The sequence below is a fragment of the Larus michahellis genome, chromosome 3 (genome assembly GCF_964199755.1).
Source record: "Larus michahellis chromosome 3, bLarMic1.1, whole genome shotgun sequence".
In the NCBI taxonomy this organism is placed as follows: Eukaryota; Metazoa; Chordata; class Aves; order Charadriiformes; family Laridae; genus Larus; species Larus michahellis.
In genome coordinates this window covers 95,242,865-95,258,889 of record NC_133898.1, presented here as the reverse complement: position 1 = coordinate 95,258,889, position 16,025 = coordinate 95,242,865, and the positions used below count along the sequence as shown (strand labels likewise).

The 16,025-nt window shown below is 46.6% G+C and overlaps 1 protein-coding gene across 1 annotated transcript in view; it reads left to right on the top strand.

Moving 5' to 3' along the window:
- SH3BGRL2 (SH3 domain binding glutamate rich protein like 2) overlaps nucleotides 1–4,609 on the top strand; it is a 44,865-nt gene extending 40,256 nt beyond the window's left edge. The window contains exon 5 of the mRNA XM_074579374.1: nucleotides 1,110–4,609. Coding sequence (XP_074435475.1) covers nucleotides 1,110–1,124 — 15 coding nt within the window. The 3' untranslated portion in view covers nucleotides 1,125–4,609. The remainder of the gene's footprint in view (nucleotides 1–1,109) is intronic.
- Nucleotides 4,610–16,025: the final 11,416 nt, after the last annotated feature.

Genomic DNA, 16,025 nt, shown 5'->3' with positions numbered 1-16,025 from the left:
TTTAATGGAATTCTTGAAATATTGAGATTGAATTTTTTTGAACCGAAACAACTCTGTGTGTTCAGATGCGCCACTGCCCTGATCCGCACCTTGTCCTTATCAACTTCATGCTAATGAGGTAATTGAAATGGTTGCCATGAAAAGCAAAGCATTTCAAATGAAACCAAGCATTATACATGGAAGTTAATTTGAGGCAGCAGATAAGCGAAGTTTAGAGAATGCATTCTCCTTCACATTATCAATCTAAATTGAAAGCAACAGGAGACAGAACTAGGATCTTATTCACTGGAATATCTGCAGTTTATGTTACCAAAACATCATCTTACTGAGCCAGCCTGGCCTAATGGCTCAAGCAGGACAGCTTTTATTCATTAGGCATTCCTTTTTAAAATGCTTACATGCTGGAGCAGTGAGGAGTTATATTAACTTTTTTGATAAGAATTCAGTTTTAACAAACACATATATACAGGTCAGAACACAAAGCCAGATAACATCTTTCTGTTGAGGGCAGTATAATAGAGGAGAGTTTATTGCCATATGGAAGCCTGAACACTTGTTCAGAGAGACTGTATGGTGCACCTTTGGGCAGTAGATCAGACGGGAGGATTTTTCTTCCCTTGACTACTGTAGGTATAGCTGTGTTTGGTAGTAGTACTGTTTTGTGCCTGGACGGTAGCTCTTGGTTATCTATGGCGTTCTTCTGCCAGGAATTCATTTATTTCTGGACCCCATGAGGGACAGGAGTGGGAGGAAACCTCAGCAGGGAACTGCAAAAGCAGGTTATTTTGGCAGCCTGCCTTGCTTCATAGCTTGAATAACCAGTCCTAGGAAAAAGATGATGTCCCACTGCAATCAGAAATAGCAGTTTCTCTGCAGCTCTGTTCCTGGGAAGTAACCCGTTGTAGGCCTGGAGGAGCGTCTCTATAAACTTGGCCAGATCACTGCTTCAGTCTGGTAGTACTGCAGAGTGATGCATCCTCAGCTGCTGTGTGGACCAGGTTTAGGGGCACCTTTAATGTGAAGGTCACAGACACAGGAGATGAGAATGTATTCATACCATTAAAAATCCTTTTTTTTTTTTTTTTTTTTCCCCCTTTTCTCTTAAATAGGAGTCAGAACCCTAGAAGGCCTGCCTGAAGTATCGACAAGCACATCTCCTGGATGAATGACCCTGTTCTTCAGCACACAACAGCTTCCCTAATGGATCACTGTGATAGAGCAAACATGCATCATTAGTAGTAGTCTGCTTGCCATGAGTCGGTGCTCTCCAGTAATGTGGAGTTAATAACACATATATGAAACAGGATTAAGGCCAGGCTACTCATCTTCCTTTTTAAAAATACTCATTGTTAATGTTTCACTTTTGTCTTTGGATTGCTTTTGCAACTGGGCACTGGTACTCTAACAGACACCTATGTTTGAGAATAAGGAGCGGAAGTGTAGGGCGTCTGTCATTCATGTCGTCTACGTTCTTATGTAGTCAGATTCCTTACCTTTTTTAATTCTTCCAACTACTGTAGTTGAACTTAGCTCATCATGATAGTTAAATTGCCGGTGGTTATTAGAACGCTTATGCTGGCTGTGATCCAGAAGGTAAAAATCATCAATCTTAAGATCTCAGTCTAAGCCAATACTGCTGTATTTTTGCTCTATATTTATTTATTGTGATGTTTATGTTAGATCACGTTTATCGTAAGAGACATGGGCTGCTAACTTTGTTCATGAAAACTTGATTTGTCTAATGATGCACGTTGCAACTGACTGTTTAAAAACAGTTGTTATCATGGAGGAGATGCCAAAGTTAAATATTTTGACGTGGTTCCTGTTCCAAATGCAGGTGAAATGTGCAGGAAAACATTTGCTGAAAAATACTGGGTAGTTCAGAAGAAGAGGTCTCATAGCTAATGATAATATTGTTCTCTCTTGACTGAGAAAGACTTAACACCCAAAGTTGGAGCTCTACAGTTGGACTGTCTTAAAATGAAATTTTGCCAAAACCTTGAGTTTACCTTCAATAACACACAGCTCCACCATTAGCCACATGAGAGTCAGGGGGATACTCTGAGAGCCAGGGCTCAGTCCCATGGATGGTTAAACCCTCTACCATGGTCCAAGAACACACCTAACTTGCCCAGCTGTTGTGCTGGTTATATCCCTAGGTGTGAAAATGTGGAGGTGCCTGCAAGACAGTGAGAAAGCTGAACATGTGCTTTTCTGGATGAAGCCACAATGGTCAGCTCAACTGAGGAACAGGAGCCAAGTAAAGGAAGTGGGGATTGTTCCAGTAGGACTGCATTGATGCACACAGCAGAACTTGGGCCCCTGACTTGCCAATAGCCATTACAAAATGCATTCTAGACAGAAGTCAAATTGCATTATGCATTTTGAATCAAGTCTGGGTATGAAAATAACAGCTATGCTGTAATGTAGCTTTTACTCAAGTGATTTCATAATGACAGGGTAGTGCCATTCCAATAAATTTCTTCATGTCTTTGGGTAAATGAAAGACAACCATTATGTGGGAAAGCTTCTTTGCAATCACAGCATCACTCAGACTGTGCCGTGTGGTTTGAAGGAAGACAAACTTGTAAAAAGTATCAGAAAGCAATGCTTTGTGCAACAAATCACATGTTCTGTTAAAATCAATAACCATGGCATCTGAGACATGTTAGTTGGAAGGGACAAGTGGAGGTCATCTGGTCCAGCACTGTCAAAATCAGGGCTAACACCAACACTAGCTCGAGTCAGATATGGGTTTGTTTAGCAGAGTGTTAAAAATATCCAAATACAAGGATCTCGTAACCCTCTAGGTAACCTGTGCCAGTGCTCCAGTACTCTCCTAGTGAAAACTTCCTTTTAAGGTCCGGCCTCTACTCCCAGGCTGTAATTTGTGGCTGGTTCCTTTGCTATGTTTTCTGGTACTCACAGGAAGAGATTGGCACCATCCTTTTTGTAGCTGCCCTCAAGATAGTTGTAGGCTACCATTAGATTACCTCTTAGCTGCCTTCGTTACCAGACTAAACAAACCTGGCCACCTCAACCTCTTTTCACAAGCTGTGAGCTTTAGGCCCCTGGCTGCTTTGCTTTGGTGGAGGGCTACTTTTTCCACTTTGTTTACATCCCTCTTGAACTGAGAGAAGGTCCCAAAACGATACTTCGGATTTGCCTCACCAGTGCTGAGTAGAGGGGGATAATAACTTTCCTCAGCCTGCAGTGGTGCACTGCATGCTTTCCCCTATTTGCAGTGAGTACGTTGCTGGATTACGATCAATTTGGCATTCTCTAAAATCCCCAGGTCCCTTCAGCAGGGGTGTTACTTCTGGTGGTTGCTTCCAAGCCCATACTGCTGCCTCACCACCCCCAAGGGCAGAAGTTTCTACTTGCCCTTATCAAACTTCCCGATGTTTCTGTTGGCCCAACCCTCAAGGTTATTGAGATGCCACTGGACTGAAGCTCTGCCGGCTGTTACCAACCACCGAACCAGGTTCAGGTGTTATTCACAGATTTGCTGAGGGTGCATGCTAGGTCATCATCCGAGTCCCTTCTCCTGTAGGGAGAACTGTAGCCTCTCAGATTTTGGACAAGGGCTTACTCATAACTACAGAGGTATGACACGAACAATGTTCACGACTACCAGTTGCTAGAGCAAAGAACAGGTTGCCTTCCTGTTTGTGTTGTCTCAGCTGCAAACTGCTTACAGCTATGTGGCTTTTCCCTCTAGTACAAAGGCAAGAAAGCTTTGAAAAAGGAGATGCTAAAGGAGTCCATCTGTAAATCAGTTTCTCTCTGAATCCTCTGATGCCTCCTCAGCTCAGTTAAAGGGTTGGGTGGAGCAAAAGCACACACAGATTTCAAGTCAGTGTTCCATTTACTGGTCAAAATCTTAGCTACAGCACCTTCTCTAGAGGAATCCTGAATGGGAGTTGATAACAGGCATATACATATCTGTATGTGCATTTTTAAGAATTACGTTGTCTGTGGTAAGTTACTGTGACATTCTTGTCACCAATCCCGTATTTTCATGAGACTTGAACCTCACTATAGGAAGGGAGTGTGACATGAGGTGGAGCTGTATGTTGTTAACTTCACTGAGTTCAGTATAACTGTTCCTAAAAAAAAGGTTGAAGAAAAATATTTAACTTTGCAAATGAATACAGATAGAAATTTACATAATTACGCAGTTGATTACAGAGAAGCCATCCTGGATTTATCACGTACTTGATATGTTGTAAACTTTGAGAACTCCCTGAAGTTCCAGTTTCGAAAAACTTACCTAAAAGTGTGTAAGAAAATTCACGTGAGTAATCCTGGGCAAAATCCCAGGTTTACTGATGTGAAAGGCAAAACCACACTGATTTCTCCAGGGATGAAATTAGTTTCACAAAACTCCTCTTGAATTTTGATAATTGCAGAATAGAAGCCTGCTCTTCAGTGGAGAGCTAGTCCTCTTACGGCCGTTAGGTAAACCGAGCTTATTTCAGAGCACGCATGGGGGCATAATCGGTCGTATGGCGGACAGCACTAGCTCCAAAGATATCCTGCTTGCTTGCATGGATTGGCAGTGTAAGTCCCTTAGAATATTTGCTTTTGAATTATAAGTGGCTAGTTTAAAAAAAAAAAAAAAAGTATATACGTTGCTTGAATGTGAATTTTGGTCTGTTGTGCGACAGCCTTATTTTTGTAATTAAAACAAGTAGAGTTCTAGTTTGTTACACAAGATGATCTGGAATTTTTTAAACCAGTTTTGTAATGATGAAATGTAGCTATCGGTTAACTGAAAAAGTCTGTGGAAACTAGAGCCATTCATTGAAAGAAATAGCAAATTCTTAGTTTTGTTTAAAATACTTGCATATAAAGGTATGCTTGAGAACCAAATGATCCCGATTTTTAGCTCATACTTGTAACTACCCCACTTTTTAAAAGGGAGGGCAGTGTGGATTGAACTGTAAATCTTCGTACCTAGCTAAAGCTGCTGTGTGGGCTGACGTGCACGTGCACATTCACTGTATCAGTGGCTTTGATAGAGGTGGTTCTGTTTGTGCCACACACTACTGGATAGTGCCTTGCCAGAAAGAAGGCTGTTACTGTAGGGTCTTCTTAGATGCGCTTAAATTTTGAACTGAGAAAGGGGTAGTTTCTATATTGCTATTTTTTTAATAATGCAGTAAATTAATTTTGAGGCCTGAGTAAAAAGACACACGCTCTGTAAGGTTGAAACAGTTTTTGATGAGTCTTCAGAACTCTTGATTTTTCCTAGTATGGCTTTCTCTCTTCCCCCCACCCCCCCTTTCCTTTTTGTTGGCTGTCTAGAATCAAACCTTCCAAGGGAAGTGGACCTGGAGTAATTCTATGTAATCCTAGTCTGTCGTTATTCTATGATTCTAAAGCCCCTAAGTCCATGTTTACACATTTTAACTATCTGATTCCAGTGTTGAGCAGCCCAAGTGCTATCACTGAAATGAAGAGGAGCTGCCGGGCTCTCAGTGGATTTCTTGGTTGTCCCTTCCTGCCCTGTCCCCGCATCAGGCCATTTATTTAAGGAGTCCAATTCTGGGAATGCCGTGATTCAGCAGTAGGTCCCTGAGATTTTAGGCAGTGCCTTGTGGCACTTCATAGGAGTGCAGGAGTGGGGTCATCACCAGGAAAGCGCCGAATCCCGTTAGTCTTCAGTGACTTGTCTGCTGATTTCACTATGTCTTGGCAGCAAGTGGGAGGAGGAGGAGGGAGCCCCGCGTGTTCGTCCCGCACAGAGAGCGGGAGTGGGAGATGTGGTGCAGGACGGCTTGTGGCTTGTTGACGGCCGCCTGAGCCGCAGTCCTCACCAGGGCCCTTGGCTGGCAGGGCCGTGTGTGAAATGGAGCGACTCCACCTCCATCACGGCCTATCCTTCACCCTCTTAATGGATTTGGGAGGGGAAATGGAGAACGGTTTCTTGAGAGCAGCCGGAGCAGATCTGGCTTATTCTCTTCTTCCTGTTCTTTACCTCTTCCTAATGTGCTTTGTCCTGTCCCGCGTAGACCTACCTGCGTGCAAAGCTTCCACTCCCCACCATTTGTAACACCCCTGTGAGGTCGCAAACGCAGAGCTGGTGTGTTCACCTTCACGGCGTCAGTGTTTTTCGTAACTCAGCGCGGGGAGGGAGCACGTTGCATCCTAGGCTGTGTACACGTGGAGTTTTAAATTATATATTATAAACCGTGTTCGTCTAATAAAAAATGTAATTCAATAAAAAGGGCATCAGAAGAGTGTTGTGTGTGCCAAAGAGAACAATGAAAAAATACGAGTCTCTCTCCTTGCTGCAGCTCCCTCTGGTGACAGCCTGCGCTTTGGCTCGGGCAGCTGGAAGGGCACGGCAGAGCTCTGCGCCTGGGGTGGGGGACCCCCTTTCTGTAAGGTGCTGAGCGGCTTTTGTCCCTCTTGACTCAGTGGGAGTTGCAATGTGCAGAATACCTGCAGGGTTAGGGTCTAGGTCCTCCCCAGATAAATAGCAGTAAAGAAAAAAAAAAAAAGGGTGATTTCTTGTCTTCCATTTTTGTGCTTGGGTTAGTCAATAAATACCATGGAAATAAAGGACAGATCCTCTGGGGTGGCTTGGGCAGTGCGGCCGGGAAATTTTCACACGCTGGAAGTTTTGCTCCTCGGGCTAAAATATTAAGGAGCGCTGCTTTTTCTTTTCTGAAAGGAATGTGGGTTCCTGTTTTGCCTGTCCACTTTGCCAATCTGTATTTAAATATGTTTTACACATTTAAGAGACTGACCAAAGGTAGAGGTTTGCATCATTGCAGTCTTCCCTTGATTCTCAGTCTAGCGTGTAATTTTTAATACCTTATCATGCTGGCCTGAAACTTGCCCGTTATCTCCAGTGTGAACACCGCTATGAAAACTCTACCCGTTTGTGGTTTCTTCTGCACCCTGGAGCGAGGTTCTGTGCCACCTGCTGTAAGACAGGAAGAGTAAAAGAGATACGGATGGGACAGGCAAGCCTGAAATTCCTGAAATGAGATCCTCAGCTGATGCAGCATCGGTAGCACCTCTCTGAAGCGAGCGGAGCTGTAGCAGCTCAGCTGTTGTGTCACAGTGGGTAGAAGCAGCCAGATTTTGCTGCAGGGGTGGGCGGAAAATTCTTGATTTCCAGAGCGTAAGTTGAAGAGATGTTCTGCATCACTTTGCTCCTATAGCATCGCTGCCTGTGCTCTGTCTGTAAACCCGTGGCACTGCCATTCCTGCCAGGGAATACACCGAGGGCAGTCAGCGTTGCCACTAGCTGTTATCCCCTCATGTGTCCCCAGCTCTGTGTGTTCTCTCTGTGCCAGGGGTGCATCAGTGGGCAAAAGTACTTAAAAGTCATGTGTCTGTCAGTCTGTCTGCATCTCCTTGTACCTACCCTGGAGCAGGCTGTCTGGGCGGTGAGAAGGTTCTCCTGAACTGGCACATTCACTTGATTTGCTTTTTAGATGCCAGAAGGACTTCCCATGTTCATTCCGTAGACTTCAACCGAGCTGTCGCTAAAGGTGCCCTTACACTCCGCTCTGAAGTAACCTCCCTCAGGCTGCACGGTGCGGCACAGGCCAATGTGGTTCTGGGTGCAAGTCCTCCCTGAATTCATTACTTTAAAGGCGAGTATTACACATCATTCAATCCCCTGACGAATCTCGGAAACATTAGAAATTAGTATTAAGGAACTAGCACCCTGAAAAAAAGGTCAGCTGCAGCCTTGAATAATTGTTTTTAAAAGGCAAGAAAGAAATTGTTAGATTCTGACATGGAAAAAGGGAGTTCAGAAGCAGAATCCTTGAGAAATGTGGGCCAGTCCCGAGCTGCTAAATTGCCCCATCCAAAGTACGTACATCTACGTTTGGGAGAGGCACCTCACACTCTCCGGGGAAAGCACACACTTCTGGCCATGACTCATTTCACCCCAGGGCAATATCCAGAAGTCAAATGATTCGTGTCTTAAAAATAATTCCACCTCTCCCCTCAAGAGGAGCTCAGATGCAAAGCCAATGTAGGTAGGTGCAGTAGCAGAAATTCCTTCCTTTGTGTCTGGGGAAGAAGGCAGACCCCCGAGCACCTCATCCCACGCTCCAGGATGGTCCCAGCGGGGTCACCCTGTAAGGGAAAGAGCCCTTACGTGGTGCTACTGCTGTCCTCAGAATCATAGAATCATAGAATCATTTAGGTTGGAAAAGACCCTTGGGCTCATCGAGCCCAACCACCAACTCCACTCTACAAAGTTCTCCTTTACAGCATATCCCTTAACACCACATCTAAATGAGTCTTAAACACATTCAGGGATGGTGACTCCACCACCTCCCTGGGCAGCCTATTCCAGTGTCTGACCACTCTTTCTGTGAAGAATTTTTTCCTAATGTCCAGCCTAAACCTACCCTGCTGCAGCTTGAAGCCATTCCCTCTTGTTCTATCGCTAATTACCTGTGAGAAGAGACCAGCACCAACCTCTCTACAATGTCCTTTCAAGTAGTTGTAGAGAGTGATGAGGTCTCCCCTCAGCCTCCTCTTCCTCAAACTAAACAGTCCCAGCTCCTTCAATCGCTCCTCATAAGATTTATTCTCCAGGCCCTTCACCAGCTTCGTTGCCCTCCTCTGCACTCGCTCCAGCACCTCGATATCTCTCTTGTATTGAGGTGCCCAGAACTGGACACAATACTCAAGGTGTGGTCTCACCAGTGCTGAGTACAGGGGGACAATCACCTCCCTCCTTCTGCTGGTCACACTATTTCTAATACAGAAAGACGCCTCACTAATCTAATATATAGCTTTCTAATAGCATCTAATATATAGCTTTCTAATAGCATCTAATATATACCTTTCTAAGAACATCTAATAAGATGTTCTAATAACTGTTCTAATATAGAAGACACCTCACATCACGCAGCAGCCCTGCATCCACCTGGGGGTGCTTCCTTCTCCCTGATGCGTGAGAGAGAAGGTATTGTTCACATAACGGGAATAAACAGCACAATGTTTCGACACCCCTCGAGTCCCAAAGATCACACACCTCTTCCAGGCCCAGGTGCTATCTCCCGTAGCTGTGCTGCAGAGCAAACTCCACTTACCTTGTCTTTGCAACCCTTTGGAGACATGAGCATTTCCACTTAAATCGATGAACATTAAGATGCGTAAAACAAGAATTGAGCCTACGTGTCTCTGCATTAGAGCACCTTCCATAAATAAACTTGGCAGACTAAGTTATTCTGCTGGGAACCAACAGAAAAAACAAACAACTGGTAGCAGCTTGGATTGTACCTCTTTTCTTTGGGCGAGGCGCTTCAAGAATCAGCGAGGTTTTGCAAACACCTCGCTGTGAGGTGCCAGAGCTGAGAGCGTGGCAGGACTGCCAGCCCCGGCTGCCAAACAAAAGCCATGGCTGCTCTTCCCTGTTCCTCCCAAAGGGACCAGGCCACCACCAGCTGCACCTACGCACGAGGGATTCATTTCCCCGATGTGCGACCGAATGATTAAGACACAGCTCAGTGCTGGCAGGGAGAGAAACCCACTGAGGGTGATGGGGTGGCCGTGGGCAAGCTGAGGTGAAGAACACGGGGCTGTAGCGGGTGAGGTTTGCTGAATTTGACAGCTGAGGTCTGTCCCAGCCTGCTTTTCCAGCTGCTGCGAGTCCATCCCTCCTCCTCTCTTCATTAAGTACTTCCAGCTCACACCTTCCCAGTAGGAAAAGGGTAATTGCCAGATTCCATGGGTTTTGCATGCATTTTCAAGATAACTTCAGCCAATTTTCTTTCTTCCCTGCCAATTTGTGTGCCAATTTCTCTTCCACAGGACAAAGCTGCAAGGACGGCACCCACGGTGCCGGAGACGGTGTGCGTGCAGCCACCGCGGGGCTCCTGGTCTTGCAGGACATAAACACCAGCCTGTCCTCCCTCCATCTGCAAAATCTGTCCCGTGGAGCCTGCAGCCAGGGCTGAAGTCGCGCTAACAGCTCTTTTCTCCTTCTTTTTCCTTTAACTTCTCTGAATTCCATGTTTTTACGTGCTTAATGGAGGCAGGGAGGGAAAAGCGTAGGTGCGGAGAGGCAGAGATGGCTGGTGTGTGAGCAGCCTTTCAGGTGTGAGGACTGATAAAGCTGAGTCACTCTTAAGCACGACATGGGCAGCATACTAACGTGTTCAAATACTTAATTTTTATAATTTAATTACAAATTTCCTAATTAAAGCTGTGTCTGGAGAGGAGTCCAGTTCTTTCTGCTTCAGCTTCCTTTGCCAGCATCCCCGTATTGTCCTCTTTTAGCTGTTGCCTGATGACTGTCTCTGCTGGGAACAGCCTTTGCAGAGCCCTTTGGTGACGTCCCCTGTCTGCAGTGGTGACAGGGCCATATGTCATCTCCGAAAGACAGGAAAGCTGCTTGCTGAGCTGGATGTAGCCCCCTGAGCAGCTGCCCCTCGCCGGCGCCGGACCCATGGAGGCCGGGCATCCCACCGCCATCCAGCCGTGCTGTGCCCCGTAAGGGCTGATAATGGCTTTCACCGTGACCCCGGCCCTAATGGTCTTCCTCCACCTACGAGACTTTTATAATCCTTGGCACCGCTGGTATAATTTTCCTTTAACGCTCTATCTTCTCTGGGTTTTCATAGCTTGAAATCCTTCCAGTTTTCTTCCCGGTTGTGGCGGATGTGTTTTTTTCTTTCAGATGTCTTCCTTGAGTGGCGTAAATTTCAGGCGAAGCCGTGAGAGGCCTTTCAGGTCAGGACAGCTCTGCAGCACTGCTGTGAAATGCGCTCTGGAGTCATTAAGGTAGATTGCTGCAGCATCGGTAGGGCTCCAGCCGGGCTATAATACTTAAGCCCTAAGTGGTCGTTTCATGTCCTTTGGAGCATTCTCACTCTGAGCAAAGTGTGGGTATCCATCAAACCCACGGAAGCATGCAGAGGCGACGGCTTCTCAGTGCAAGAAAATGTCACGGTCTGCATTGAGTAGTCAACCTGAAGGAGATCTCTTGGGTTACAGAGCCAAATCCTCTGCCATTTCTGTCGTCACAGAGTCTGTTTCGTAAAACTACCCAACTCTAGCTAAAAGCTGGGTCTGGATTGACATTTTTTCCCTGGGTTTTTGTTTTGGTTTGGTTTGTTTTTTTGGCTCTACTATGTCAGTTGGAAGGTTGTCTCAAAATCCCACTTCTCTTGCACCAAAAAATAAACCTCCTTCCAAATTCCAGCTGAAGTTTATTCATGGCCAGCTTATCTCCATCGCCCTCGGACTCCTTTCACTTTAGTAAGTCTCCCTTGCAGGAAGTAGCTGTCGTATGAGGTTTCCCCTACTGCCGTAGCGACTCTTCTGTCAGGCAGAAGCAGCAGCTGAGCCGGTGCAGAGTCCCGCTCTGCTGCCAACGCCACTGATGTCTGGGGACAACTGAGATCCCTGGGATGAGGAGATCTCCCCTCTACGATAGCACAGAGGAACTCCATGAAGCAAGTCCAGAAAGATCCCTTTACTTCAGCTAGCAGAATTCATAATTTAGAGGTGTAACAAAGACAGAGATGATCCTGATACTTGCTTTCAGCGCCTTGGTGGAAGTCTTGCCGTTCAACAGTTTCTCATTTTCGCCCTGACCAAGCTATTGCTCCAACTTAGCGTATTTCCTGGGCATATTGTGTGGGCAGATGACAGAACTGCGTTTGCTAAATACATGAATTAAACATTCTCTTGACAGACTTTAACCTTCGACTAATTTGAAGGTGTCAGAAAAATCGATAGCCAGATACGCACCCCTTGAACTTCTATCAGCTGCAGGAGTGAAATACAGATCTTGGAAATACCACGAGTAGACAGCCGTCTCTTAAAAATTGATTTCAGTTTAGACATGCATATTAAAAAAAGTTGGTAAAGGAGTATCTTAATTCCCCACTAATTTGAACAAGGGACGTGACTCTCCACGGCAGACAGCGGTTACCCCAGCATAAAATCCTGCATGTGAGGGGCCTGAGACCTGCTGCGGTGGTGGCTTTATTCGTGTGAGCTGTGGGGAGTGCGATAAGGGCAATGGCAACTTTTCCCTGAGCACGTACAAAATCTGCCTTTCAGCAGCCGAGTGCTCAGGCTCTCCCTCTTCCCGCTCCTCTGCCTACTCTTGTTGCTGCCTCTCCTTCACCTCCCGGCACAGGCTTGCTGCCTGGCTTTCCTGCACGTCAAGCCAAAAGCACAGTGTTTGCCCCCAAAATCACTCTTGTGGGGTTTGCTCCAGCCTGCTCCCTGCACGCATCCCTCAGCAGGCTCCCACAGCTGGATCCTCCTCCCCCCGGCCTTGTCATACCATCCTAGCTGGACTTCCAGCACATTTATCAGTGTATTTTCCAGTCCTCTCTCCTCACTTCACACCTTGTCACGTCTTCAAATACAACCTCCATGCCGGTGGCCTCTTCCCTTTGCCACCCTCCCTCACTTCATGTCAATCTCCCTGCCCTGCGTCACCAGCTGACCAGTTATGAAGATACGCGAGATATCTTGGGATATTTGATAAGGGTATCAAACATCTTGATTATCTTCTTCCCAGGATAATCAATTGCCATGGCAAAGCACCACCCATCAGAGAACACCTCTCACTGTTCACTGAAATCCCATGCAGCAGATGCGTCACTGCCCCAAGGGGTGCTATGGATTTTACGCTCTCCGAACCCCAATGGGACAGATGCTGGTATGGTTAATAATAATAAGAAAATCAGTGTTGCATATGTCCTAAAACCACTGAGAATAAAACATGAAATGGTGGCTACTTGAGCAGTTTTTCCCAGCTAAAGACTGTCAAGAGTTTTGATCACTGTAACTTTACATGATCATCTTTACCATTAAGACCTGCTCGACATCCTCTCAGGGTTACATACCACCCGAAGTTTAAATTAATCCTTCTTCAGGGATGGTGATGGTTGAGACTCAAAATACATTCCAGGTTTTCTTAGCTTCCTCTATCCCACCCAGCTGTGCGTTGTGATGTCTGTTTCTTTGCAATGTCTTCAACCCATCAGAGACAACAGTCCTTATAAAAGATCCTCTTATAGATACTTAACACTGTAGGAGAGCAAATGATGACTGCGCCTTCTTGAAGACCTTTTTGACATCCCTGAGGGGAATAAAAAGAGGGGAGGAGGAAAAGAGGGTGAAGGTAGAGAATGAGGTCTCTGGTGAATGTGGTCTTCGCATTGTGCTGACTGAAGATTTTCACGTTAGAGGTGTTTAGAAAAACGTTGTCCACTTCCCTCGTAGAATAAAATGTTAGAAATCAAGCCCACAAAATCAATAAATGAATTATTTTTCACATCCTCCTTAAAAGATAGAAGCCCCAAAGACTAGGTATGTTGGCCATTTTTTGTGCACTCTCATCACCTCATTTTTCACTGAGAAATACTTTGATGGAAGATTCTTTTACCAGAAGCTCCATAATAAGTTCATTCTCATATAAATTAGCATAGAAAATTATTGAATAGCCTTCTGTTTCTCCTGCACCTCCTTGTCTATCCGTTGTTGAAGACCCTCCTGTAACACCATCAGCACATGCTGGCACGGAATTCCCCATCCTGATCAGGGGACTGCAGCAATCCTCCTCCGCTCACCTCTGAGGAGAGCATACCGGCTTTGGGAAAGCACCCCTGTGTTAGCTTCATCATCTGGATGGCCTGGTCCTACCAACGCATAGCGAGAAACCGTTATTATCAACGATGGGTAACCCACAGGAAAACTGGAGACTGTCCTTTTCAAAAAACGAGGTCACAGATTTGCGTCTCAGGTTGGTTTGGAGGACCATCTCCTTTGGTGCTGCCACGAAGGGTCAGTTCTGTATCACAGAGAGAATGAAGCCAGGGGAGGAGGGGAGAGTCCAGCCCAGCCATGGTGGGGTGTGGGTGGGAGTGGGGAGTTGGGACGTGCTGGCTGTCGCTGACATCTAGAGGACGGCGCAGGCAGTATATCTGTTGTGAAGCGTTATAAAGTAACCAAACCTGGGGCATGATGAGTCTTCCTTCACCCTGGCGCCGCTCACGGGCACAGCAGCTCTCGCAGCTGAAACTCACTGGCTTTCCAAACTGGTGCTCAGGCTGTCTGTAGGCATTTTACCCAGTTCGGACACAGGTGGTGCATTTTTCATTGTCGGTGAGACACCAGCACTGCTGCCTGCTGCGGGAGCCTTCTCATCTTCATAGAATGGTTCGGGTTGGAAGGGACCTGAAAGATCATCTAGTTCCACCACCCTGCTGTGGGCAGGGACACCTCCCACTAGACCAGGCTGCTCAAAGCCCCATCCAGCCTGGCCTTGAACACTTCCAGGGATGGGGCATCCACAGCGTCCCTGGGCAACCTGTTCCAGTGCCTCACCACCCTCACAGTAAAGAATTTCTTCCTAGTATCTAATCTAAACTTCCCCTCTTTCAGTTTAAAACCGTTACCCCTCGTCCTATTGCTCCACTCCCTGATCAAGAGTCCCTCCCCATCCTTCCTGTAGGCCCCCTTTAGGTACTGAAAGGCTGCTATAAGGTCTCCCCAGAGCCCTCTCTTCGCCAAGCTCTTCTCTCCAGCAAACACACAACATCTGAGACTGACCAAACCAACAGGCATTGATAGACATTTCCTAATGGGGAACACGCCAGCAGCTCCACAAGCTGCTGTCACCCACCCTGACTGTGAAGCCCACAGGTTTCAACTGACCGGGTGAAGGAGTCCGGGCACCAGCAGAGCCCCTGTGGCTCTGATGCTGGGTCCATGGGTGCTAAGGAGGTGCACCCAACACCAACAAGGTGTGGGCAGGAGGCCGTGGGGTGCTGCCGGGCAGTGCGTGGTACAAGCTCTGTTACAAGGTGGCTCTGCCACCCCACTGCTTGGGGCTGGGGGCTGCATGAGGTCCTTCTGGATGGAGGAACAGCCAGGACCGTTACAAGATCCTGTCATCATCCATTTTTATTAGGTGTATTTTACACCTGCTTATAAAGAATATGTTGCTCAAGCCCCCGTTAATGCAAGGTAAGCCAGCTTTCTAAATTAAAGAAAATAAGCAGAGAGGCTCCTGGGAAATTACTTTTAATTTCAGAGATGTATTTTCACAGTAGTCTCCTCTTCCGGGCACAGCTAGAGGATGAAGATGAAAGTCATTACAGACAGGCCACCTTCTCTGCCACTTTCTGCTGGCACCAAGTTTTTGCAGATGTAGAACAAAACTGAAGAGGCTGAAATAGCGCTTCATACCATTTCCAGAAGTCTTCAGTGGGTTTATTTTTAACTGTTTGCAGATCTTTGGCTGGTTTCTTTTGCCCCAGGAGGCGATCAGTAATCACTGGAAACCAAGGAGCCACTTCTTCCACTCAGGGTGGCTGACCGTGTGCGCAGCAGCTCATCGCCCTTCTTAGACCATGCCAAACTGGCACTTAATGGGGCGATGTCACAAAATCAGCAGATTACCCCACACCTTGGTTTTCCAGCACTCGTGAAGAGGCTTGTCCTCATAAAGAAAGCATGAGCAGAATAGTAAAAGAATGAGTAAACTGCTTTGCATAAAGCTAATAAAAAATTTTTAGAGGAATTTTATTGGAGTGCTACATTTAATTAGCTTTTCCCATGCTTTCAGCTTTGTCCTCTGGATTTACGGGGCTGAGGTCAGCCAGGGCAGGTGACGCAGTAGGTGTAACCCGTGCCACCACTTCCCAGCAGCTCTGCACGGCAGCTGGGCGGCGCTGCCGTCAGCCACCCCCGGTGCTGCCTACTTCGCAGCTGGGAAGGCTTCTACCCGTTTGCTTTTGCAAGCAGTGGAGCCCAGTGGCTGGCATTTCCAGGGGCTTATTTTATTTTGTTGGAGTGATGAAGGATCTCCAATAGAGAGATGTCATCGGTGAGCACGGTCCACATGCCTGCGGTGTTACTGATGGCCCTTCCACTGCTGCTGCACACCGTTCCTGGAAAAGCAGACAAGCATAACTGGAAAAAAAGTGGGGGAAACTTCATCCGCAATGAAAGCGTGTTGTGTGTGGAAAATAAGTTGGGCAGTGGACGTCCAGTGGCGTTTCAGTAGAGCC